We start from the raw sequence: 27440 nt of genomic DNA on the forward strand, positions 1-27440 counted from the left end.
ATGCTAGAATACCAGATCTCGCTTCTGTAACATTTTTCTTTGACTAAAATAAAAAAAAAAAAAAAAATTTAAAAACCCTTCTGAGTTTAAAAATTTCATTAACATTTCTAAAATAGCGAAAAATATCTATTATAAATTATTATTAGTTCACAAGAATTCATTTCCACTAAAAAAATTGAAGAAGATTTAAATGCTTGATCATGTTTTGTAATGAAATTGTATTTTGCATGCTTACCTGTATTTTTAAGTATTGAATGTGAATTCCATTTGTGTTGTGATCATATGGTTGTGATTAAAATGTTTGGCATGTATAAATTTATTTATGTTATCAAACGGTTTGATACTTCTTAGTTTTTTAAAGTTATATTTTAAAGGTAAACAAAAATCATTTTAATAATGTGATTCGCATGCAGTAGTGAATAGTTGGTGAATGTATTTACAATGTTACTTCTTAATTTATATGGCTGCATTATCGTAAAAAAATAAGAAAGAAAAAATTGATAAAGACTTGATTTTTTCATTAATTAGTCGGTGGATCCTTTTTCGAATTCCGAAAAGATTCCAAGATTCGAAGCATTTTCTTGAATGGTTTTAAAAAAATTGAGGAAATCTTATATATTTCCCTTTGTTGTATTCCGAATTCTTTTTTTATTTAATCGGAGCTTGTTGAGAAGATATTTTTCAATAGCTGGAACAATATATTTTTAATGAACTTATTTTGCACTTTTCAAGCCTTTCTTCATGGATGCAATAGAATAAAAAACCCAGTTAACTTCTTCAAGTTTTATTTTATTGTGTTGTTATATTTAATTTTTTTACCTTTTTTGATATAAAAGATTTAAATTTCTATGAAAGGACAATTCATATGTATTTCTTTTATTTAACTAATATAATTTTTATATTTATTGAAAAAAATTATTTGTTGACCGTTAGCATAATCAGTGATCAATTTACTATAATCTCTTATACTCGTTTGTATAATTATAATTTGAAAATAATCTGTTTCAAATGATACATTATTATCAAATGAAAATATGTGATGAGAACTCAATGAAAAACTAGCATAAAAATTTATTACAAAAATTTGTAAATTATAATGTTAATCTTTTTCTTGGCTGAAAATAATTTAAGTTTTCGATTAATTATTGTGATTAATCAAAACCATACCTTTAATATGGATGATAGATCAGAAAATGAAATGGGGTCTAACATTGTTTTAAGCATAAGCAATCATGATCAATAATTGCTTTTCCCATTTACAAGGTCAAATTTCCAATTCGGTACAATTTGCGACTAAACCAATGTTATGACTAATATAATGAGTTCAGCTCGAATCTCTTTGGCACACTCGGGATTAAATAACATTCTGTAGAATGGTTAGCGTTTATTCGTTTCTGCTGGCCTGATGTTAATATCCTATGATGAAAAATATCCAGAATTTGTGTCTTTCTAGGGATCAATTGAACAATGTAATCACTTTAATTCTAGGATTTCATTTTTCATCTAGGAAAAAAAAATAATCGAAAATTTTAAGAGAAACTAAGCAATTATTAATTGAACTTACTATTATAAATATTAGCTAATAATTATTTGTTTAAACAGTTATAAATGTAAGAATAATTATTTATTTACAGTGGAGATATTTACACTTGCAGAGTGCAATAAAATATTTAAAATTAAGCAGAATTTGAACCATTTTGAGTTTTTGAATGATTTCTTGCTAGCAGTTTTGATAAGAGAATACCTCAAAATTTTAATAGTAGACATTTGGATAGAAAGTAGGCAAACTAATAAAATTGTAGACCAATGCTTTATTTCTTTTTACATCTGTTCATACTTTTTAATATCGTTTGATTTCTTTCGCGTTGCCAGAGTTCTTTTGTGTGTGTTACGAAAAACGATGAAGGGCTTTCGCAAGCTTTGTATTAGAAGTGCCATTAATGAATGGAATAATTTTGCTCTTCTGGCATTTTGCATGAACTGTGGTTACATATATGAAAGGAAAGAATGTTCATATATATAATTAGAGGGAAAGAAAGACAAAAAAAAAATCTTATTACATACAGAGCACTTCGCCTGAAACGCGTTCAGTTTCTTTTTCTTTCATAAAACATAAAAAAATAAAGGCAAAAATGTAACTTGATCATATCCCAAGACATTCCGATTAACTTATCTGGCATGCATCCAGAATTGATAAACTTGATATTATCTGTAGTAGATTAGTCTTAGAAATCTCATTCAGAAAATTCAGGAATCATATAACTTCATTTATTTTTCCAACGGCTTAACTGGCCTAACGAATCGTATATTTAATTTAAAATGCCGTGATATCATTGGCATTGTAATTTTGCTAACATCATTTTTTTTTTAATTCTCACATCGATAATTTAGAATTCCAAGAGTTTTTAATTGAATATTTCGTTTCTATCTTTAAATATTTCATAAAAATGAAATAAATAGCATAGAAGAACGTTCCTTGATTTATTTTATACACTGTTTCAAAATTCGTAAATATTTAGAATTATAATCTTATGAAGGAAAATTAATCGTAAGCATTCTGCATATATTAACATTTTGTGCTTAACCAGGCAAATCCAATATCCAAGATATAGAATCCCAACTAATCGAAAGCGGATAAGCAGGTACATCTAATATGCAGGATGATTCAAAACTAGTTATGTAAACTTAAAGGTAGGTCAGGCATACAGAACAAATCAATTTATTACAGAACATGAGGGAACAAACTCAAAGGGCAACCGCTACAGGTGAATTAAGTAAAAGAAAAAGCTAGACTAGATAATGTAAATTCGCAATAACTATACTTCGGCAAAATTCCTTTTTGAATACATATAAACTGTGAATTCTTTCCCACGATCCTATATTTTATATATATAATGCAACTTTGGTAAACTATATATATATATAGTGTGTGTAATAAATTATTCTACGCTTTTTAAACTTAATTACCTTTTAACGCTTAAATTCAAATGTAAAAGCAATTTTTTCTTTAATTTCTGAGTTGCGGTAGGCTTTTATTTTTCCTGCTTCTCTCAGGGTTTAATTACTGTAACTTTAATTGTCTAATGTTTATCTGTTGTATATTTTGGAAATCACGTCTCAAAGTGCTAGTGGCTCTTTTTTGCAAATGTCCCGTTTCGAATGCATGAAATGGTAAGAATGCATCTGCAGCACCTCCCTCCCCCCATGTCTAGCGGTCTTAGACAGCTGCTTAGTCAGAAAAACGCTAAAAAAAAAATTTCTTTTTGTCTTATGAGCAGTGATATGTACTTAAGCATTTTGCTACCTAAAAAAACACATTATGGAACTTCTATCAGTAAGCTGGTTAATATTTCAAAATACTTTTCAATTCATCAACAGGCTCATGATTTAAGTTAATTTTTTATAAGTTTGTGAAAATATATATGTTTTTATTTATTTATTTATTATCCCTTGTGAATGCGTGTTTTTCAAATTTGGCACAATTCAATTTAATAAGAGATTTTGTGCTTATAAATACAGTAATAATTAATTTAAGTAATGTAATAGATAGGAATTTCATCAATTATACTTTAAAATGCTCAAGTTATCTTAATATTTTATTATTTATAATATTAATTATTATAATTATTATTTATAATATATGTATTTTTCACAAATTTATTTTTTAATTAGTCAGTAAAATAAATAATACTTTTAACCCACCCACCCATGACTAGCGAACCTAGGCAGCTGCCTAATCGGAAAACCGTCAAAAGCGTTTTTCCGGTTATTGGCCGTGGTCTCACAGTGTAATAGCAAAATTAAAAAAAAAAAAAAAAAAAAAATCATCTTAACTGCTGAGAAACAGAAAAATCCTCCTCTCTATTAACATCTATATACTACTCTCTATCTTGAAGTTTTTTTAGTTTCATTGTTCTATTACTCAGCTATCGTTTGCATTACAAGTACGTATTAAATCTAGAATAGAATCAGGACTTTTTTCGACCGTGTTGTAATAGGGTGAATATTAAATTAGTTTGAAGTGGTTAATAAAGCTAGTAAAAAAAAAAAAAAAAAAAAAAAAAAAATTGAAATTTTAAAAGGAAAAGCTGTTTTACCTATTTTGCTATTCTTATTTTTTAATTGTCTCCGTATTACATATGCGTTATTACTTTTTTCTTTTATGCATTTTTGAGTAATTTTTATGAAATTTTTATTACTTCATCGAAAACTCTTTCCTTTTCAGTTCTGAGAATTATCTTTCAAACCCATGAAATATAATGATTTCATTTAAAAGGAATAAGTCTAATAATATTTTGATGTTAAATTACTGTATCATTTAAATTACCTGAAGAATAGAGTATTTTTACATAAGGCATTCTGCTTCACTTTTCTGGATAATCAGACCGTCTTTAGTTTGATAAGCATTTTATTACAGTAAAATTCTGCTACCTATCATCCTCTGCGTTTTTTTGAAGAATTCCATTCGTAAATCTGAAAATTGCTTATTCCCTTTACATGCAAATCAGAAAAAGAAATTAATTAAAATTAATTAATTAATTAAGAAATTAATTAAAGAAATTAATTAGTTTAATCTAAGCACTAAAGGGAGTTGTGACACTAAAATTTTCAAAAATAAGTAAATAAATAAATGAAAATGATTATTTGAGATTTTTGCATTTCAAATTCTCTACTTTTTTATATTTTTCTAAAGATCCTTTATATCAATATTTATAATAATTAATATCATTCTTTTAGAAATTTGTTTTTTTATTCCTTATTGAAATAGGACAAAAAAAATGTTATATTTATCAGATATAGATACATTTTTCAAGCTGCAAAAGATGAAATTGCTGGGGAATACTTATAAAATTGTTTACTAGTTGCTATTGTAGAAGCCGTTTGACCAATTTTTGATGCAATGTCATGCGTTCATGGCCAATATCCGAAAACTCAACACAAATATAAATAATGTCATGTGGTTTCATGTTAAAAAAAAAAAAAAACTTTTGTTCAAATATAAGTCCTTTGTTTTGGAAGATGTGATGCTATAACATCATTTAACAACAACAACAAAAAAAAAAAAAATGACACAAAACTGGGAATTTTGGAAAACTAAGTATATAACTTGGGGATTATATGAAGGATACAATTAAACACCTCGATAGCGAAAGATTGTTGAAAACTGGATATATTGATCTACTAACAATAAAGAAGGTAAGAAAGGAAACAAGAGACTTAAAAGCAAGAGAGAAGACAAAGTTAAAAAGATTTTAATCATCTAGATTATAGATAGGAATATTCTGCTAAGATGATATTTTTATACTGAAATGTATTTTTCTGAAAAAGTGAATTTTTTGTTCGCGATGCACTTTTCTCAGAAACTACTACTTATAAATATGCACTTTCTTTATGTCATATTTACTATGTGTTTATAGTATATGCTAAAACGAGTTTTTTTTAAAAACATATATTGTAGAAAAGGTCGAATTTCTCTTGCTTAATACAATATTTTGAAAATTAATCAAAATTTTCCAAAAATTCATTTCAGGGTAACAAGATTAAATTATATGAAACGTTTTAAATGCTCTGTAATATAATTTTGAGAAAAATTTAATTGGAAATGTGGTTTTTAACTTATCGGTTTAGTTGGTTCCCACATCCTTTATAATTACATAATGCCTTTATTTTGGAGTTGTTGTGTAACTTCTTTCAATGCCCAAGAAACGGAAGCATATGATGCAGTACAAATTCTTAAGTAATTAGGGCTAACAAAATAATGCTGCTATCTTTTCCAAATAAGAGATGCATACAAAATTTGACCATCTTGAGGCTTTGTTTATATGAAATGAGGGTGTCCACAGTGGAAAGTTATTTCTACGCGTAGGGGTCTTCACCCTTTGACAGGTGTTCAGAAATGTTTGAAAAGAGGGGAAAGGTAATCGTTAAGTTCGGTGGCATTTTCCTTTTTACCCTGCTTTTTATGCAACTTCACTACTACTACACGCTATTCTTTGGAGTCGTGCGGGCTCGGGTCAGTGAACGTTTACCCCTTTTTCAGTGTACGCCACTTTTTTTCCACTACCCCTTAGCCCTTTTTTTTTCTCATTCCCCGCTCAAGCCTTCCGAAGCTTTTGGATCTGCCAGCTGCTGTGAGGAAAGGCTGATGACGTTGGCTCCAACTTCCCGTTCTGTGCGTTGAACTCTTGGGAAAACAGTACTTACTTTTTTGCTCCCTTTTCTACCGTCTCCTAGGTGGAGTGCCAGGGATAGGGTTAAGAAAGCGGTTTTGTTTCCGGTCAAAAAAGTGACTGCGAACAAGCCGGATAGATTCTTCCTTTTTTATTCCGCAGATAAGAGAAGTGAACTTGAACTCCTTTTCATTACGAAACTATGGTAGTGGCGACGAGATGAAGCTGGTTAAAGAGGTCTTTAGGACAGCTTTGATTGAGGTAAGAATGTAGATGGTTCCAGCGGCTAAAAAAAATTTCCCCTGCTACTACACTTGCAAGACTCGTCTTTGAATTCACTTTTTTTACTAAGTTAGAATCGTTTGATATTAGTACAGCTTCGTAATAGTTTTTCTTTCACAGTATTTAACTCTGCATATTTTAATTGAGACACTGGACTTTTATATGCTTTGTCTTAAGGACTGGTATTAACATTTCGGTTTTAATTTTTCTTCTGCTAAAGAAATCGAAAAGTTTTTTATTTTTTATTTTACCAAACACACAAAAGAAATCTGTATGCCTAAAAAGTTTTTTTTTCTTCTTCTGTTTTACTATTTTCTAAAATATTTTAAAACCGGTTAATTTGTCAGAATTTTATAAGATACAATTTTCTTTATATATTAAGACTACAACATCATAAAAAATAATAATAATTGAAAAAATGACAACAGATGGAAGATTGTCCCTTCCATCATTTCTGTAGCATATTACAATTCTGAAAGGTTCGGTTTAGAATGATGCTATACTGTAAATAAACTATATATGTGATAACATTGGAGTTTAAAAATTACAAGCGGTAATTACACACTGTATCATTTCTGCTTAAAAGTAATTATGAAGCAAACATTTATTTATTAGCATAGAATACAAAATATTTTTGCAATAATACCATATTTTCAAAGCTGCATGTCGATTCCAACTGTCATTCATTTTCACTGCACCCTTGATGTATGATCTATTACTGCTGAGAGGTATTTGTAGGATTTGGCTGTCAACGCAAGAAAACTTCAATGCCTAGTAACTAAAAAAAATTATCTTCTTCTGAAAATAGATTAAAAAAATAAAGATTTATTAAAAACATTTCTATTAAATATCAAATGATAAATGCAGCTTTTGAGCTTTTAAGGGGGCAGTGTACTTTGAAATAAGCAAAAACGGACGAAAACGTGCAATTTTATTTTTATTGTTTCATCACCAAAATATGTGTTTATATTCATTTAAAATAGTGTTATGAAATGTATTGTTCAAGAAAATAAATATTTCAATGGATAAGAGGAAAAAAAAGCACATCTTAATGACTTTTCTCAAAATGACATTATAATTAGATTGAAATGTTCTAGGTGCCTTAATTTTTGAAGAAATTAAATGAAATTGATCATAAACATTTTGGTCAGACATTAAAAGAAAATGGGGTATGCATTTTACGTTTCGGGTTCTTTTAGCTTGTTAAAAGTCAGTTTTAGTTCAGGAGAACATAAAATTCCTATAAAAATTCAGTAAGTAAAAATATTTATAAAAAATTAGCATTTAATTGGAATTAAAAAATCATATGTAGTTTTGTTCCAAATAAATTTGCATACGATAAAAAAATAATAGAAAAAATTAAAAATTAAATCTCTTGAAATATTTTAAAATTTTTAAAAATTATATATTTTTAAAATTTTTAAAAATAATATATTTTGTTAAAAAATTTTTTAAAGAAATTTTACGTATTTATATTTTAGTACATACACATAAAACATTTCATAACCCTAATTGAATAATTCCCAAAAGTGTCTAATAGAGTCCACTTAACAGATAAAATGGCCACATTGACATCTTAACTGTAATTATCACTTTTTCTAAGTCAGAACTACTTCAAATTATCAGCAATTATCTTTTCATCTTGCTTATCATTCATTAGCTTTTCATCTCCAAAATATTTCAGCGGTCTTATCTATACACGGCAATTTTTTTTTTGAAACTATATTTACAAATATAAGTAGGAAAATAAAATCAGACAATATAAAGAGAAATTTATTTAAATACCTTTTATTGGAAAATTAATAAAAATACCTTAAACTTAGATGCTTTTTGAATTTTTTTGTTACTTCTATAAAAGAATCTGACAGTAGAATTATTTGCCAATGTGTTTGTGATACTAAAAATTTTTTTCTGTCTCAAATATATCATCCATTATTAAAAAATTAAGTATTTTCAATTTGAAGCAAAAATTTGTCTCTGAAAACGGTTATATATATCAGTCTCATTTAAAATATGTCACCGTTATGTATTTCAATAATTCCTAAGGCTCTTAATGAGTGTTTCATTTAAAGGCTATTTGACGAGCTTAATTATATTTGGAGATCGTGAGTCAAGAAAATTGTTTTATTTGTGTATATTTCCGCCTCACTCGTATTGAAAACGTTCTTTCAAGTTCATTCATCACTTTTATAATATTGGAGATTTTCTTCCTTAGCAAATGAATTATCTTGTTTGAATGCTTCGGCGTGACTTAACAAAACGGCCTCGTTCCTTATTACACATTTAATTGATGTTTTAGACGAGACAGTTTGAGGCTAAACGCGTTGTTTTTACGTGATGGAACTGGACTATTAACAATTATTCTTCGCTATTAAGAGATTACTTCGGTTCTTGCATTCTTTTGAAGAGTGCAAATAGGGTGATTTCCGTTGCTGCTTAGAATTAAGATAAGATATTTATCTCTTGTAGTAGTTAGTTTTATTTGATTCGATGCAATTTGCTTGAAGTAATTGCACGTTTAGAGCGCTTTCTTTGGTAACTGACTTTTTAAAAATGTTTTATTTATTAATTTTATTTACTTTGGTAGTTTTTTTCTTTAATTTGCTTTTTCCAAATATCACAAACTATACGTCACAATATAATAAAATACGATATTTTATCTCGTACAATTTCTGGGTACTATTGATACTAATGCGTCCGATATTAAATATGAATCATGCTGAAATTTATGGCGATATATGTTCAGACTGGCTTGCAAAAGAAGTAATAAAACTAATTGATTGGACTCCTGAGAAATATTTTTAAATAAAATATAATGTTATATCTGAATAGAAGCTTTATATTAAATATTCTATGTTGTGAAGAAGGTTAAAGAATTTATTTTCTCTATTTATAGACTCTTAAAAAGTAATCATTTTGTACCTAATTTTAAAAATACCCAGTTTCTAACTGGGTATGGAAATTCTAAAACCTATTTGAAATGTTACAATTAGTCACTAACTGACTTGTGTTCCTGCTCAAATGGCTGGATGTCAAGCATTTGATACTAGCATGTATCGAATTTGCTCCGAAAGGCGTTCATTTTTTTAGAAGTAGGGTTGTTCAGAAATTACTTGTACAAACCCCCTCATACCGTAAATAAATTTCGCACGATATGGAAGCACCAAATATTCACCAGGTGTCATTAACTATGCTTAAAGTTTAGAAAGCACTACTTAGTTTAGAATGAATAAGGAGAGCGATTAGTCTTCCCATAGACACATCATTACAAGCATAGACAGCAAAAACAAAAAGTGATTATCCCGTTCAGTTCAGGAATTGATATCAGTGTAGTATCGGTGTGCGGAGACAAACTCGCTGCGCACCAACTGAGGCGAATTGTTCACACACCTATCGAAGTGAATAAGTAACTAGGTGAACTGCATTCCATTGATTGGACAAGTTCAACCGAGGATAGGGAACTGCAGCCAAAAATGTAAGCATAAAACGGCTTTGCGCTTACAGAAGCAAATGTGGACGCGGTATCGAGTGAGATCATGGTAAACAGGGGTATGATGAGCCAGCCGCAGAATGAAATAGGACTTGATGCATGTAATGAATAATTGCAGGCTATTGTCCATAGATGGTTCGCCAATATATCCATGGAATATTTCATTATAGCCATTCGAATACTTCCGACCAAATGTCAGAAGTGCGTAGGCATGTATGGGAAATACGTTTAATGAATATAATATTCAGTTTTTGAGAATAAAATATTCTCCATCGTGTGACTGCATTTGTGTCAGTTGTATTTGTTGTATTAGTCTATCGAAAAATAATATAACACTGGCTTCTCCTTTTCTTTACTTTTTTCCAAAATGAATCTTATTTTTTTTGCATTTTTTTCATTTTTGTACATGCATAATCTGTATTTTTACCCAAATTATCAAAACTGTAAATTCTGTGTGCGTTTGTTTATATAATTTTTGATTTTAACACTTTTTTTTTCTTATCATTAATATTTTGTGTTAGTTTGTTTCTTCTAATTTGAACTGACCCTTTTGTTTCGATTCTTATTCAAAATTTCTGTGTTTCTTTTTTAAATATTTGATTTATAAAAGTTTTATTTTGATTATAATTCTTTATTCTTGTACATTTTTTAACCATTTACTTCAAGTAAAGCTAAGATTGCCCGTGAATGCTTTTATTACTGAATGTTTAGATCACTTAAATTTATAAGTTGTACTTTTTGGTACATATGTAGTCTTCTGAAGAATATAAAAACCTTTTCTTATCCGCCATCGTTATTTAACTTTTTGACACTTCCATATATCTTCTGAACTATCAGTAGTGTCAAAAAACTGCGCAAATTATACGTATTATTTTTTTTTACTTTGCAATATTTCTAATGTTAGGCTTTTAAAAATTATTTTGTGTTATATTCATAATTCGATTCCACGTGTTAATTGAAAAGTTAATGCATCTAAAGACTTATTTATCTGTATTATTATCAGTTCCATGAAAGCGAATTTTTATGATTTTTTTTCTAGTAAGAAAGAGTAAATCTCTTTTAAGAAACATCTTCTATAATTTCATTTATTAATGATATAACAGATAATCTGATACATGAAGTTATAAGCATCCCCCTCCTCCACCGTTTTATTATAGGACATCCACTCATTTCAAATGAATTCTATGACGCGTGCATTTTCATCTAAATACACATTTGTAATTTCTATCTCATTTGACCCCACTGCGAGAAGTGTTTCCTCATGTGAAATAAAGAATATAATTTGATCCATTATTTTCAAATCTAATTTGCTTATTTATATTATTGATTTCTACTATCTTCATTTATTTGTACTTACTCGCATGCTATTGATCTAAGACGTTTTACTCATACAAAGCGCCTTGTATCGCCTGGAGACTTGAATAGCGAAGATTTAATTGTGACTCCCACTGAGAAGGGTTATTATGTTTTAATTGTTTCGACGATGTTTTGCATTTTTCTTTATTCTCAGCCTTCCATCATTAAAGAGAAATCGATAGCTTCGATTGCTTTTAGAAAGCCAATTGTGAAAACAGAAAAGTTTCCTAGAAGTTATTTAAATAATCTTTTTTCGTTGAACATAAATGCGTATTATTATTTTTTTCATTCCCTTAGTTTTTTTTTAAATTAATAATTTTTTTTAATAATACCTTTCCCTATTTTGATTATTTGGAATAAAAAGGTAGTTTGAGATCCCAAATGAGATAATTTCTTATTAATAAGAGAATGCTTCCACAATTTCTTAATGCATTTTGTGTTGCATCTGCCCTACGGAAGAGATTCACGTTAACATGACTATTAACAAAGTGACGAATTTTCATGTATAATTTATTAAATTTAACGTTTTTATTTTTTATTAACTAACACTCAGTTTGCAGAAAAGAAAGAAACGGAACTTTGGATATATTCTTTTATGAAAAATCTTTAATTTTGAAATACTTATCCTATTGGAATTTGTTTTGTTAGTTGTGGGATTTGAATCTTAAGATGCAAATATGGTATTTTAATTGTGAACATTTTAATATTCTTTTCGAACCAAATTATTGATTACAAAAAAAAACCCCAAAAAACTCGTATTTGCCTGGTTAAAAAATATATGTAAATATATCTTTGAATAAAATCTATTATTGATACAATTGTAAGAACTAAATGAGAAGGAGTGTTTCAATGATTTTAAGAATCTAATCGCATTATTTTGGTTTAAAACAATTATTTGAAATAGTGAGATACTAATCGATCAAGTAGGAAATTTTTCTTTTGTATGTATTACTTTTGTAACATGATGATCATAACACTTGTCAGGGCATGTTTTTGATAATCATTTTCTAATAATCCTAAAAGCGAAAAATGCCTCAAAAGAGATGAATCGCCATTTTTCTGCCCGTGCATTTTAAAGCTTCAAAAATCCCAAGCCAAAACATCATCATGATAATCTGTATTTTGTTTTTTGCGATTGTAGTGGTAACATTCAATAATGAAGGGTTTGAGAACTAGAGAATGTTAGGAAATGACAGAAAATCAAATAAAAAATTCAATTTTTACTAACAAACACAAGAAATGAAATAAAATTGTATAATGAAATTAAGAAGTTTTTTTTTTTTTTTTTTTTTTCAAATTAGCAACTGCAAAAAAATTTTTCCAACTTTTATTAACCATAGTATATTAACATTCCGTTTGCAAACTTTTTCATGAAAACAATGGTTTCTTACTGAAATTTTTAAAATTATTGAAATTTTTATGTTGTTTTTGTGAAAGTATTACACCTTTCCAAATTTTTTTCTCATTGAATAGTAGTTTGGCTATCGAAGAAATACGTATCTAATGTTGATATTGAAGCTAGTTTTATTATATTTTTCATATAAAATATAAAAATCAGCTATTGTATTTATCATGAAAATTAGCGGATATTTCTCGAAGTAATTGGATATAAATTTTGGAAATGTAATATAGTGCTTTTCTCGAAATTGTGTATGATAAATAAGAATATTTCTGGCATGTTTGAGGTCCAAGTTATTGTAAACAAAATTAATTTAATTCATTTAAAAAAAGTCGTATAATCTATGTAGCTATTTGTATAGTTTTCTTATGAGTAATTAAAAGAATATTAAATTATTTTTTATAGGTGATAAAGAATTATCTCTGTAGAAATGTAATGTGTTTATTAAATTGGTTATCATAGTATTTGAAATTCTGATGTATTGAAAGCGTTTGAAAATAAAGAGTTTATAAATAAATTATTATTTTATTTTCTATTAAGATAAGAAAAGTGGGGAATAAAAAACTCCTGCTTTTTCAAAGCTATGAAGAAAGAAGAAATAAGTAAAGAAAAAGAAATATAAATATATCTTGCATATATTATTAAGTTCTTCATTCCTTTCGAAACTGTTTTCATAAAAGGGGTAGTCCACAATTTAAATCCTTTGAAATTTATCAATACTTTCATTATTACTTGAAGGGCAGTTTCAGCTCTTAAATGCGTCTAATGATTTACATCCTGAAGAAAGTCTACTTTTATTGCTTGTTTTAGTTTGAATAAGATGTAATTCAAGTAGACAGGACTAATGAATAAAAGAGTCCTTAAGATTCTATATTTTGCCTCTTTTTCACCGCTACTTGACATGGGCAAACTTGAAAAGAAGAACGTTTTTCTTGTAAAGGACTCCGTTTTTGTCACTTCACTACCTCATGGGGATCTGCCTAATTACCTCCGTACTTTCTTGTTTCAGCTCTTATTTTTTAGAAGTTTTGTAACTTGAAAATTGTTACTTGTGAGCATTTTTATATGTCATAATTGAAATGCAAGGTGGTTATAAGGAACCTACATGATGATAATAGTTGTTTTTTAAAGAAGTGGCATAAAATTCGAGATTTCAGCTTTAAAACAAATTTGGTTATTCATTCTGGTTTGGGTGCATAGTATAGCAGATTCGATATTTTCCTTTTCTATTTCCTGTTTGATAATGAACTCCAGCTGCATAAAAATAGTGAGACTATTAAGCACTATTGTACTACTATGCTATACCTTTATGAAATCTAAGCAATTACACTTAGTATTTATTGTTGGCCAAGTAAAAACAGCTTAATTTCGTCACCTCTTCAAAGACAACGCAAAGGTGATAAGCTTTCCTTTGTGAGATGATAAATTGTTTTATTATACGAAAATGATACAGAGTTAAATCAGCTTAAATATTCATAGAAACAGCTTGCTACTATCGAAATATGTGTTCAAAAAGAATATGAAAGACGGAGACTATTTTTGATAGATATTTTGTTTTTCTTCTAAGTCGTATATTCTATTTCTTCTTTGGCCTGTTTTTCAATCCTTTCTTTAATATAGTATATTGCAATCTCAGCACGGCTTCTCTTAAATAGCTTCTTTGCTATTGTTAGTTCATTTTTTCCCTTTAATTGCTTTTAGAATACTTCTAAATGTAACTAAACTTAGTGTGGTGTTTTTTCAAAATTTTTAATTTGTTAATACTTGATTAATCTAAAAAATCACGCTGCTTATAAATTATTTTTTAATCTTCAAAACTATTGTTAAATATGCTAATATTTCTATATCGAAGTTTGCTCATATTTCAAGGTATCGAAGTTGATCATGAAATATTTATTTAAATGATCTAAGAGTCTAGATAGATGATTGAAATGGTTTCCGTTTATTAAACTGTTATGATTTTTGTATTTTTTTCTTAACCTTTTATGCTTCTTCTTTCAAAATACTAATTATGTTTAACATATAAAAATGCGAAGAATTAAGTATAATGTTGTTATTGAAAGTTAATCTCCGAAATTCATCTTTCAATTTAGGAATCATTTGTGTGCCTATTAGTATGAATGTGCATATAAAATGTATTATAATAAAACAAAGAAAATATTCAAAGGTGCTGCCAGCATTTTATTCTACTTCATTATTCAAAAATCTTTTTTTTTTTTTGAAGATTTTTTTTTTCTATTTTCTTGGTTATATGTTGAAAAATATTCCTCTATTTTTCAACATATAACCAATGAGATACTTCGTATTATAGAAACTCAACAGTTTAGTCGTTCAATTTAACGTGTAGGTTAAAAAGAAAAAAATTCTAAATGATTGGTTATATGTTTTATAAAATTTTTATAAAAATTTCTTAACTTTGATTCAATTTGATATTTATAATTTTAAATAGCAAATTGCCTTAAGTAATTTACTTATGTAAAGTTTGAAAATAAATAAAATATTATATATTGATATTGCAGTATAGTTTTTAAATTTATAGTTAAATTATGGTAAATATTAAATTAGAAATCTTCCAATAAAAGGATTTTCAGAAAATTGAAATTTAAAATTATTTATTTGTTTATTTACTTCTTCATTCCTTACTGTTGGAAATATTTGTTTTGTTTACGAAAAAAAAACAGAATTATCAGCAGCACGTTTTATAAAATGCCAAAGATTTATTTTATGCTAATTTTTACTTTAATTACAATTGTAAATTATCTTATTTGTAACTTACGTAAAATTTGAAACGAATAATAAATTATGACGGTATTTGAAAATTCCATTTAGTTTGTTTGTAAATTCCAGTTTAATTATCGTGATTATTGACTGTGCAATTCCTTCAATAAATAGAAATTTACTTCTAACTGGAATGCTTTTTCCCTCTATATTTATTTGGATTTTTTTTATAATAAAAAGGTATAAGAAACTAATTTTTTTTTCCTAAAATGATAGTTTTATTTGCTCTCTAAATTTCAATTCAGCTTTTTTGGATTTTTTCATTTATTCAAACTTCATAATTTTTCTGCCTTATCATTTTCTTTAGTAAGATTCGTTGAGTCATAAATCGAATTATCTTGCATTAAGTAAATTTTGTTTCTCCCCACCTCTTTCTCCGTAAAACTCATTTAAAGAGCTTCAATTGTAAATATAAACGTTTAATTTCTGCTTTGCATTTCTGATTAAAAAATATTATTTTGAGAGCCATATTTAAAATTAACGTTTCTGGTGGTATCCTATATTTAAAATTCCTGTATTTCTGAAAGAGTAACTTTTATAAATGATGCAGGTATTTCACTAAATGTTAAATATTAAGCAAATGCATGCTGCCATTTCAAAACCTTTGATTGATTAAATGAATGCAATTAAATATTCAAACGTTGGAAAAAGACACTTTATTTTTATTTCTGCTGTGAAATTTATATTTATTGATATATCACTTTGCATTAAGAAATCATCCATTCAAGAATATGATCAATATTAACAATTAATATCAATAATGTAATTAAGGATGATCAATATTAAAAATATGTCAATAGTAATGATAATGAGGATCAATATTAATATCAATATCAATAATGATGATTAGTGTATAATTTAAAAAAAAAGATTTTTTTTATTACTTGGTGAAAGAAAAATACATACCACTTATTTGTGACTTTGCGTACGTGTATGGTTTTATTTTTTGTGGGATAAGGTGAGATCTTATTTTTTTATGAATTAGAAGTGGTTTTACAAACTTCGCAATTATCTCTATAAAATTGATAAGTAAATTTCCTTAGAGTTGCTGTTTCTCTCCAGAGCATTTGTGGAATTTTTTGTTATCTCTTAGGAAGGTTTTTATGTTCTTGTAGAAACAATCATAAATATTCTACACAAAATAATTTTATCTCTCTTGATTGATTCTAATTTCTTTCATTCTTTTTTTTTTTGCTACCTTAATGATATTCATGTTTTTCATGATTTATAGAAGGATATTCATGATTCATGGTCTGATAAAAAAAAATTACTTTTAGTTGACCTTTCGGAATTATGTTTCTTATTTAAAATGAAATTCGGGAACCGTTTTTTTATTTTCATTTCTCGAGTAACACAAATAAAGTATAGGAAGTTTTATGTTACGTTGGTTTGTATTCGCAGACTAAACAATAGTATGCTGTTGCGTTTTATAAGATAAACATCAATTAGACTTCGTGCGAATAAAATGCTGGCTTCATTTTATGTGGTTCTTTTAATAGATTCAAATAGAGAACTTTGAGTAGTGAAATATCATAAACCTGCATAAATTATTCCATTGATGAAAACTTGTCTGATTGTATGTCTTGTTTTGATTTTCGAGATCGTTAAAACTTATTCTTTATCATTCGATTAATATTCATTGCAAGCTACACATCAGAGTTTTTATAAAACCTGTAAATACGTTAAAAAAACTGTAAAATTGCATTTGCAATATGGATAAAAGCACACTTCAAGACATTGTCTATACAAAAAAGCTGACGAATTTTCTTATTACATTAATAACTATTTACTATTGTTGATTGTTACCATTTAAGTGTGAAAACGTCTTTTCTCATAGATTGAGGTTCTAGCTCTTGGAAGCCTGGACCCAAAATGTTACGAAGGCATTAATCCTTCCCTTCATCGTGACTGATAAATAACCCACTTTAATACCAGTGTTTATAAGACAAAATGTTATTAATAAACTTGTTGCCTGAAGATAGTTTTACGATTTAAATTTAATTACCGTTCTCTGATTTGAAGAGAGATCAAGCGATGTAATTACATGGAGAAATACAAAGAATCTATGTGTTGGAAAGGATTAATTGGATTAGTCGTAATTTTTGAAATTGAATCAATTTTTTTTATTCGTAAGGTTATTAGACATTTAATTGGTGAATGCCTGAAATTTAATTGATGAGCAATTGGTAAGAACAAAACAAAATAAATTTCTCAAATATACAATTCGAATAGGGCCCTAAATTTAAATCTTTGAATGTTTATTAATGAAAATATTTTTTTAAAATTATACCTTGAATCTTCAATTCTCCCAAAGCACCAAAAGTCTGGAAAATATTGTGTAAAACACAAAATTTGTCTTTAATATAAACTATACTTGCTTATAATAGCTTCGAAGTACATTATTTTAATTGTATGATAACAGAAATGATATATTTACATACCATACGCTACATTTTGAATTTACAGAAAAAGGCTTCAAGTTTTAGAATTTAGGTGAAAAAATTGAGATTTTTATCATTTTACAAATAAATGCACTGTGATATTTTAAATTATGAAAGCCCATCTTTCCGTTAATGTGAGTGATTTTATGCAGAAATAAAGAGAACATCATTTTGCTACCCTTAGCTGATTTCATAGTTCTTTTGATTATGTGAAATGATCCAGAACTCACCATGAGGAGGCAAATGGAGTTCAAGCTCTACTCACACTTTACTCAGTCACTTAAAATATATTGTGTGGTAATTATTTAGTCAAAGATGTTACCTCTACTTCATTTTTTTTAATTGAATTTTGTTATTTTGGATTTTGAGAGCATAGTTATTCTAATGTTAAACCGCTAATCATCTCTGTAAGTATGTTGATTTCATTAATTTAATAACTTAGAAATATATAATGGTTAATTTGTCATGATATTAAGTAGCCGCTGCCTATTTCTCAGGAAATTGACCTAATCCCGTTGTTGCTACATATACTCATATAAATATCTGAATGCTAACTTATTGAAATGAAACAAGTAAATGAACCACTGCAATGGGCGTTGAAAGTTAACCTCTATATTGCTGTTAACACCATTTTTCCACCCTTAGTTTGTTGCTGTGCCATCACAATCAATCATTTCAATTCATTAATTCAATATTATTGTTTTTAAGCTACTTCAACTGAGTTTGGCTATTCCACTACCGGTTCCATTTGCCGGTGTGACGCAATCAACATTGTCCTGTTTTATCTTATTTTTCGGAATTCTGAATTTTTTTAAATATATTATCTTTTCTACCATACCATTTATATAACCTTTGTTTCTACTTTCCGGTTTCTATTTTGCCCCATGTTTGTAATTTCGTTAGTCATTAAAGCCCCGATTTTTCACGAAATGTTAAAAGCGCTAGCACTTCGAGACAAAATTGAGCGCATGGTTTTAAAATATATTTTTTCTTTCATCAGACAACTTAAATGAAATTCTTACACGCTATCAGAAACAAAAAAACCATAGTCTTTGTGAACCAAAGTAACCATTTTTTTTGTCATCTTTTTTTCTTCAAATATTTGGCTCTTTACATGAACAGAAAATTCAAGCCATAATTTATTTCAATATTTTTCCGTTTGTTAACATATAACGTTTGAGCCTATTAGAATTCGATTCTCGAAAAATCGTTTAAAAATTTTTTTGGCTTCATCCTAATGAGTAACTTCAATATCGCAATAAATTTGTGCTAGTGAAATAAAGAAGTTAAGTTAAGAAGAAGTTAAGAAGTTTGAAATATTTCACTGAATATAAATGAACCATTTGAATTTCTCGAATTTTCTGTTTTCTTTTATTTCGTGAAATGTTTAAATAAAGTAGGCGATAGCTTATAATTTTACAAGGTGATTTTCTTATGAAAAATAAATTTAAAGTGATTTACCGGCACAAAGAAACAAAATCATTAAGAGAAACGTCCTTTCGTTTTAATAGATATATGCTTATTTCTGTTCTATGATATTCAAATTGACTCAAGAGTCATTCTGTTTCTCTTGGAGTGCTGAATGCTTCTCACTTTGTGAATTTTATCTTTTATTGTTCTTTTTTATTTCTTTGGTTAGGGTTCCTGTCTATTTATTAGAATAGGAAAAGAAAGAAAAAAGGTTTTAGCAGTTTTCTGAAAGTCTCATGATTTTATTTTTTCTCCCAATTTTTCCCCACATTTCTTTTGTCACCGATTTTCCTCGTTTCTTTTCTCGGGATAAATTGATTAAGTCTTTCCCTCCCCTTTTGTTTCGTTTGCTTTATTTTCTCAGCTTTAGGTTGTTGACTAATTTAGGAAGAATTTGTGTTGATTTATTCTTATATATATATATATATATATATATATATATATATATATATATATATAATGAATATAAATCAGTTGTTGCACAAAAATAAGTTAATATTTTAATACGCCAAACAGGTGTTTGAAAATTTTGTTTAAACTCTTAATATTCTGGAGAAAAAACATTTAATTATGGCCCATGAAAGAAAGGTTCCTCTTCAAATGTATTTTTTTTCTTTTGTTGATTCTTCGTACATTTTGGGAGTTAACTGAGTGATATTAATAATATAATAATAAATAGTACAAATTCTCTCCTTATACTCTCTTTGTAGTATTAGTTTTGACCATCTGAACTCAATTACAAGAATATTTTCTTGAAAAGTCCTTTGACATTTTTAGTGCCTTTAAAGATTACTTATTTGTACAAATAATAATAATAATAAATAAATAAAAAATACAAAAAATAAGTACTTGGTAAATGTGGAATATGAATAACAGCGCATGTTTCAAACACAAGATTTAATAATTTGAGTTTAGAAATATACAATAGTAATTAATTAACATTTAGTGTATCTTGAACAGCCATATGTTCGTTTTCTAATATGTTGGTGATATCGATGATTAATCTGTTTATATTAAATTTTATCTTTATTACGTGTTAAATACATTCTTTATTTTATAATTATTACTTTTGTCCGGGAAGAATAATTCTGTTAAAATTCCTGTATAAGTATCCGCCTTCTAAATTCAACTCTTTGTCGGATATCAGTAATTCTGAGAAGGTATAGGAGATTAAAAATCAATTACACATTTTTTTTTTGTATGTAGTCTTAAGAATCACGCTATTATTTTCTTCATGATTGAAAAATAACCTTGCTGTAATTTATTTGTGTGGGCTATTCATCTATTACTTCGGTCTGACGACAAACAAATAGCCTCCCAGATCTATTGACACTAAAATGAAAATTGGAATAATTTTCAACATAATACTCAGATCCGCAAATGGGTCTTTAATGGAAGATTTTTGGGTAAAACATATGCTATTGATTGTTAACAGAAATTTATTGCATGTTTACGTTGTTGTTGGTGTAAAGCATGATTGTAAGAATTGATATTGCATGCTGATTTCCATGTGTTCATTCATAAATAAATTTTAATACGATAATTTATTGTTGCATGTGCATGTTTGAATGACGAGTTTCAACTCGCATGCCTTTTAACAGAATTTTGTCTCTTTGGCAGTAGCTATGACGTCTCAACCTACAAACGAATCAGAGCTTCAACTGTACAGAGTGCTTCAACGAGCCAATCTCTTATCCTACTACGATACTTTCATTTGCCAAGGTAAGAATATTTTAGAAGCGTCCAAATTTCATTTACTTTAACTTTTTTTTTTTTTGCTTATTTAAGTAGCACAAAGATTTTATTCAATATCGGTCAAAAAACTTTTTTGACTGAACAGAAAAACGTGTATTCCTGATCCATCAAAATTAAATAATATGTTCAAAAATGATGCTAATAATATTCAGTTAATAAAAAGTTGCGTTAAATTTTGAATATTATTCTTAAAATAGATACTGAGAATAAAGAAAATTAGTACAATATTTTATTTGCTTTTCAAAAATGAGATCGTTTCTTTTAAAAAATCAAATTGAAACATGTTCAAAAAAAGAAAGCCTAATAATGAAATATTACATCTCTTTACCCAATCCAAGTCGTGTAAACATATAAAATGAAAATTATTACAAAGACAATAGCCGATGAAATTTATCTAGGAGCAATTAACTCTGGATTTTTTTTCCTCCATTGTAATTCATGGATCTCATAAGCCAAACTTGTTTCTTCGAAAACGTTTCATTCTTCTATAATTATTATAAAGCATATTTTATTTACTAGAATTGTTTTTAAAAATTGAAAAGAGCATTCCAACATTTATTACCTGATTTCAGATCCATTTTTAATATTATATACTAAGTATTGCTATGATATCGTCAATATTAGATGATTCGATTCGATATTTTTCCGTATCTGTATGCTCAGGAATTAAATTTAGCTTTATGTATTATTTGATCTGACCATTTTGCTATCTTTTTAATTTAAAAGTCGTTATAATTAAGGTTAAAGGAGAAAGAGCCATTTCTGTAATGCTGAATATACTAAGTGCTCTGAACCATTCATCTCGGCTAGGACACCCGTATTAAAATTCATCTCATTTAAATAATTTTACCCATCCCAATTACTCTTAGAAATTCAGCCATTGAAGCAAAATTTTCAATAGACTTGTTAGCAGTTCGTTTGGAATTTTTTAGGAAAGAAAAGATTGAAGATACTTCCTCTTTTCTTTCAGGGTTACTCGAGTACTCACTTTTTTTATAAAACATTTTAAAGTGAAACTGATTGATTACTAATGGTAAGGGGTCTGTTGCTGTCAAGGAGGACTGGTAAACCTTTTTGAAATATCAGGGCGCTCAGCCAGCTGATGACAGACTTTTATTCTTTGTTATGGAAGACCTTGCCTCGGGAAGCTAACAAGGTTCTCGTGAAAGGTCTCCATTTATTACGTTACTGTCAAATACCTTCTTACTATGGAGTACGGTGCACAATTATTTATAACTCGATAAACTGCATTTAAGATCCTTGATTTTATCTAATATTTTGCCAATCTAAAATTTTGAACAGAATCATTTTTTTAAAAAATATTTTGCATGTTTTTACTATTAGTTTTGCATAAATATTACAAAGCTTAAGAATCCGATCTGTCTGATAGCGGTGTTTCTTAGATTTCCTTTAAAAATTTTAATCCTTAATATTTCATTCCTGTATGCCTCTTGATAAGATGACACCATGGATTCAAAATACGAAGCAGAGAGAAGAAAAAACTGATGTTATCTGCTCCTAAATTTCTCTCAATCATTTTAACTCTTGACATAAATTAATATTTTTTAAGAATTTGAAATAGCTTTATCGTCGCACTCGGTACTGCGTTAGAAAATATTTGAGTTTAAAATTAATTTGTAAAACTAAAAAAATATGCAAAATTGTTCTATTTTTATGTATGAGAATTGTGAAATGTTGAAACTTATAACGAAAGCTTATCTTTTCAAATAATATAATATATAGATGATATTTTTAAAAACGTTTCTAAAAGCAGTACACCTATTTCTTTCAAAATGAAACGTTAACTTGATTTTTAATTAACATTAGAGGATTCGTTGGCCCCAGAATTTGATTTGCTTACCACAGGGCTGAATGAAGCTTGAAGTTTCTTCGTACAGAAAGTTTAAGGCGCTCTTCTTTGAAATAGTGACATACATGTACACTTTGAATAGTGATATACATACATTCTTTTGGCTGGTAAAATGTTTCATTTTGCGATAAAAGATCTCAATTTTTATTCTATTATAGTGGAATAGTATAATATTTCATTTGATTACATTTGGCTAAGCAGATACTTTACAATCGAGGTCCAAACCTCGCATCCTTTTAAGACCATCCTATGCATATAAAAATAAGAATTACAAAAAAATGCTTTATTTGTGATTCGTAGATAAAAATTAAAATTTTAATTTAAAAATAAGATTCTTAGCACTTTACGGGGGGGGGGATTTCATTCATACAAGTATTTCAAATCAAGCAAAAAACTGAAACTTAACTAAAATAAATATTTATAAATAAAAGAATTATTATTATTATATAAAGACATTTCAATTAAGCACAGAAATTATTATTTTAATTTAAAGTTCGAAAACATATCGAACCGACAAATATAATAATCCAGTTTAAAAGTATTTTTTAATAATAAATAGCATTTTAAAAATATATTCATTCAACTACAGTCAGTTGTTTCTAACATAAAATTAATTATAATTATTGGTTTATTATTTCTTGTTATTTTCTTTTTTGGAATTATATTGAAGATAATAACTGCGATATGCTTTAAAAGCAAATATCTGATGAAACCGCGATTTTTTTTAAAAAAGTAACTTCGTGGATTCAATTCTTCATTTTTATTAATTTATATGGAAATGTCAGTAATCTAATATCACAATCACGTCAAAGATTAGAAATGAGAATAGGAGCCTGTTTAAACTCTTAATCTTTATATTAAATAATAAATAAACATAATGAATTTAAGGAAATTAATTTTTAGCTATTCAAAAAATATTATTTTAAAGTCAAATAAAGGCAGCAGAATATTAAAGCTATATTTAATTAGATTACAGAATTAAACTTCATTGCATTAATTATTTATATCATTTCATTTAGCTTCTGGATCTCTTTCAGTTTTCAGTTCAGTAAATGTGAAGAAACTGATCGATTTACTATAAAATATTTTTAAATTTTGATTTAAAAAATTAACACCGTTGCTCATAAAAAATGTTCCATTATAAATGAAATTTTTAAACAGAGCTTTTCCATTAGAGAAATTGTTTCGAAATAGTTATTTCAGAAGGATTTCTCCCCCCCCCCTGAATTTTTTTTTATTTTTTATTTTTTTTGAAAATTCATCCAAATTCATCTTTTGTGCCATGACAAGGTTCGAACTTCGAATAACATTGCTTTTCAAGTTGTTTATGCTTTCAATAAAGAAGAGTGAACTTTTCCATATTGATATACTCTAGAAACATGAGAGCATTTTATCCATTAACGAGAAACTTTATGTTCAAGGATATACCTTGATGATTAAAAAAGAATCGAAGGAACAATATTGAAGAGTGTTTTCGAATGATAATCTGTAAGCATTTTAAAAGAGTATCAATGAGAACAAATGGAAATTGGGAGTGATTGATTTCTCATTACCGACACAGCAGTTGTTCTAAATACCTCAATGAATTCAGGAGACTATTTGAAAGAGATTAGTCACTTCTTTACTAATTTGATCCATTACTAATAATGACTAATGAGGTATTTGATAGTCATTGAAAATGAAAACCCATAATCCACTCTAATCACTGAAATGATAGATTGTTTAAAACATGTTTTCTTTATCGCGAGATGCTTTCAGATTTCATCATCATATCTATTCGGCCGAATGTATTAACAGCTAGTTAGTTAAAATGGCACTTTGAGATTGTTGAGCATTACTGAATCTGTAGGGACATTTTTTTAAAGAAAAATCTTTATTTCGAGATCGAGATGACATTTAATCACTGCTCAAAAATAATATAGCATGTTACAGAAAAAATATAATTGTTTATGCTTTAAGTATTTCGAATTCAAAACACCTGTTTGAGCAGTATTTTACAACTTGCATTGCATACTATTACCGAATCGACATTAAAATTTACTCTTTCGAAAATTTTATCATTTTATTTATAAGAAATTTTTTTCTCTTTACAGAATTTTAGACTTAAAAGTACACAAATTGCATATGCTATCTTAATAGCATTTCCTTTAGTAGAAGGGAAATCTGGCATACTTACAGCTGAATAAATTCTTTTATACGTTTACATTTTTTCGAAATAGCCGGGAAGTTTGCTAGTTTTTTAGTTTATATGTTTTGAATAATTCCAGTTATGTGTGATAGTTATATGGCTTAAGGAATGGAAATAAAAAAAATCTGAAATAACTGCAGAAAGAAAGTTATTTCAAATATTGAAATGCACCGAGCAATTGTCTCATTTATCTTTGCTTAGTCTTTTTAATGCTTAATATATCTGTATTCAGTGAACTTATTTTCTAGAATATTAGAAACCGCTATTGAAGTAGTTTTGTTGATACAATTTGACTTCATTGTTGAGTTCATTTACTTAGAAATTTAAATTTTGAGATGTCTTTCAGTTTCAGTAATTAGATTCTAAATTGTTCTTTAAATTTAAAGGAGGCCTATTCTTTTTTACTAGCTATGAAATCATTTATTTACTTTTATTAATTAGTCTTTTGCTGTTTTTGATATTTAATGCATAAAGATTTTTTTGTAAAGTACTTATCATTTTATTCTTTGATTTTGTATCTTCCTAAACTACTTTATTTATCATTTTCATATTCAAGCGACCATTTTTTTCTTTATATTATCTACTTGTAAATCAAGGTTTCTTAAGTTTTTTTTTTTTTTAATCTTAACCCTTTTTTCGTACAAAAATACATTTAATCGTTTGTAATTAAATTTTTTTTCTTTCTTAGAGATCTGTGTATGCATTCCTGCAAAAAAAATAAAGCATATAAAAAATTTAATAAAAAGTTCAATGATAATTTTTAAAAAAAACACCTAATTTTATTTCCGGAATCTAGTTATTTACTTTACCTTTCAATATGCTTCATTCGTTTGATACAATAAAATATGATAGAATATTCACGTCATAAAATATGATAGAATATTCACGTCATTTTAATAATACAATAAAATATTATGTAATAATGTGTAACATCTTGAGCTGGATTGTGAATTATGTGATGCGGATTTAGTAGAAAAGATTGCCATTTATTTTTCGCATTTCGATTCGAAAAAATCGGCGATATTTATTTAAATGCAACTTTATTGTACCTATCAGCAATCATTCTAAATTCATCATACTTCTCTATAAAATATTTTTCGTATTCACTCTTTTACTATTTGGAGCAATTCATTTATTCGGAAAACAACAAGAACAAAAAGTTTTGTGAATGAAAATAGCTTCAGGCATCTCATTTCATCTTCATTACTTAATTGATCTTTCGGCGTTTCTTTTCCTTTTCACGGTTTAAACGAGTTGTGTCTAATAGGATTGTAATCAGTTTGAATCACTTTTATTTCATTCACTGTGGCGATAATATTAGTGTTCTTTCTGTTTCAACCTTTTTAAAAATTAAAATCCACTTATTATTCCTTTTTCTTACATAAATTACTTCCTTCTGCATTCATAATGCAACTTTTTTTCTTTTTAATATCCATCTTTATCTTAAGAATTCTAGCTTTAAATGAAAATATTTTTAAATGATTCTATGAATGATAGAACTTTTTCCTATTTTACGTATACAGTTCATTCCTTAACATTTTAGTTTTTAAAATTTAATTTTAAACAAGTTTTCTTTTCTAACGAATCTTTTAATTTTTTTTTATTATTTTGTTAATAAATTTTATGAGTTAATTTATGAATTGTTAAAAGTACAATTTTTTTTTATATTTCATAATTTTTTAAGGAATATCTAAAGTGTATTTTCTAATGCCAAATAATGTTAAAACGAATATTTTACTTCATTAGATTTAACGTTAATTTGAACGGATATCGTTTCAAATCTTCAAATCCGAGTTCATTGAATTGTAAGTATTCATGATGAATCTGATGTTGAGGCAAATTTCCTATCTGTTGATGTTATTCGCGCCATTGTTGTGTCTGGAAGCAAGACATCTCGTGATGGAACATTTAATTTTTTCTGATTTTCTAGAGAGCTTAGAATCACCTGCGCTTTTACAAACAACTTTCCCACCTTTTTTTCCTTTCTTGACTCGAGACATTTCCAGATTCCATGTAAAAGTACTACTTTGCTCTGCAGTGGTTTATTCGCGTAGGTGTTTAGACGCAAATACCGATAGATTTCGTATAATTTTATTGGATCAAGAAATTACTTCGAAACTATCTGAGCAATACCATTTTTATTTGTTTATTTCTAATTTTTATATATTTGGAACAGGAGGAATTTATCTGTTTTATGATTTAATGAAAGGTTTATAACCTCTTCTGTATTTCTTTTCTTTG

At 27.4% G+C, this 27440-nt stretch overlaps 1 protein-coding gene across 10 annotated transcripts in view; it reads left to right on the plus strand.

The window, feature by feature from the left end:
- Positions 1 to 27440, plus strand: part of LOC129960719 (NGFI-A-binding protein 1-like) — a 161205-nt gene that overhangs the window by 80720 nt on the left and 53045 nt on the right. For 7 of the 10 annotated variants that reach the window (XM_056074303.1, XM_056074302.1, XM_056074299.1 and 4 more), the window contains exon 4: positions 21007 to 21108. In XM_056074303.1, the coding sequence (XP_055930278.1) occupies positions 21007 to 21108 (102 nt within the window). Of the gene's footprint in view, positions 1 to 20987; positions 21109 to 27440 lie in introns of all 10 variants that reach the window. The other 3 variants (XM_056074305.1, XM_056074307.1, XM_056074308.1) reach the window with 2 other exon arrangements.

The sequence above is a fragment of the Argiope bruennichi genome, chromosome X2 (assembly GCF_947563725.1).
Source record: "Argiope bruennichi chromosome X2, qqArgBrue1.1, whole genome shotgun sequence".
In the NCBI taxonomy this organism is placed as follows: Eukaryota; Metazoa; Arthropoda; class Arachnida; order Araneae; family Araneidae; genus Argiope; species Argiope bruennichi.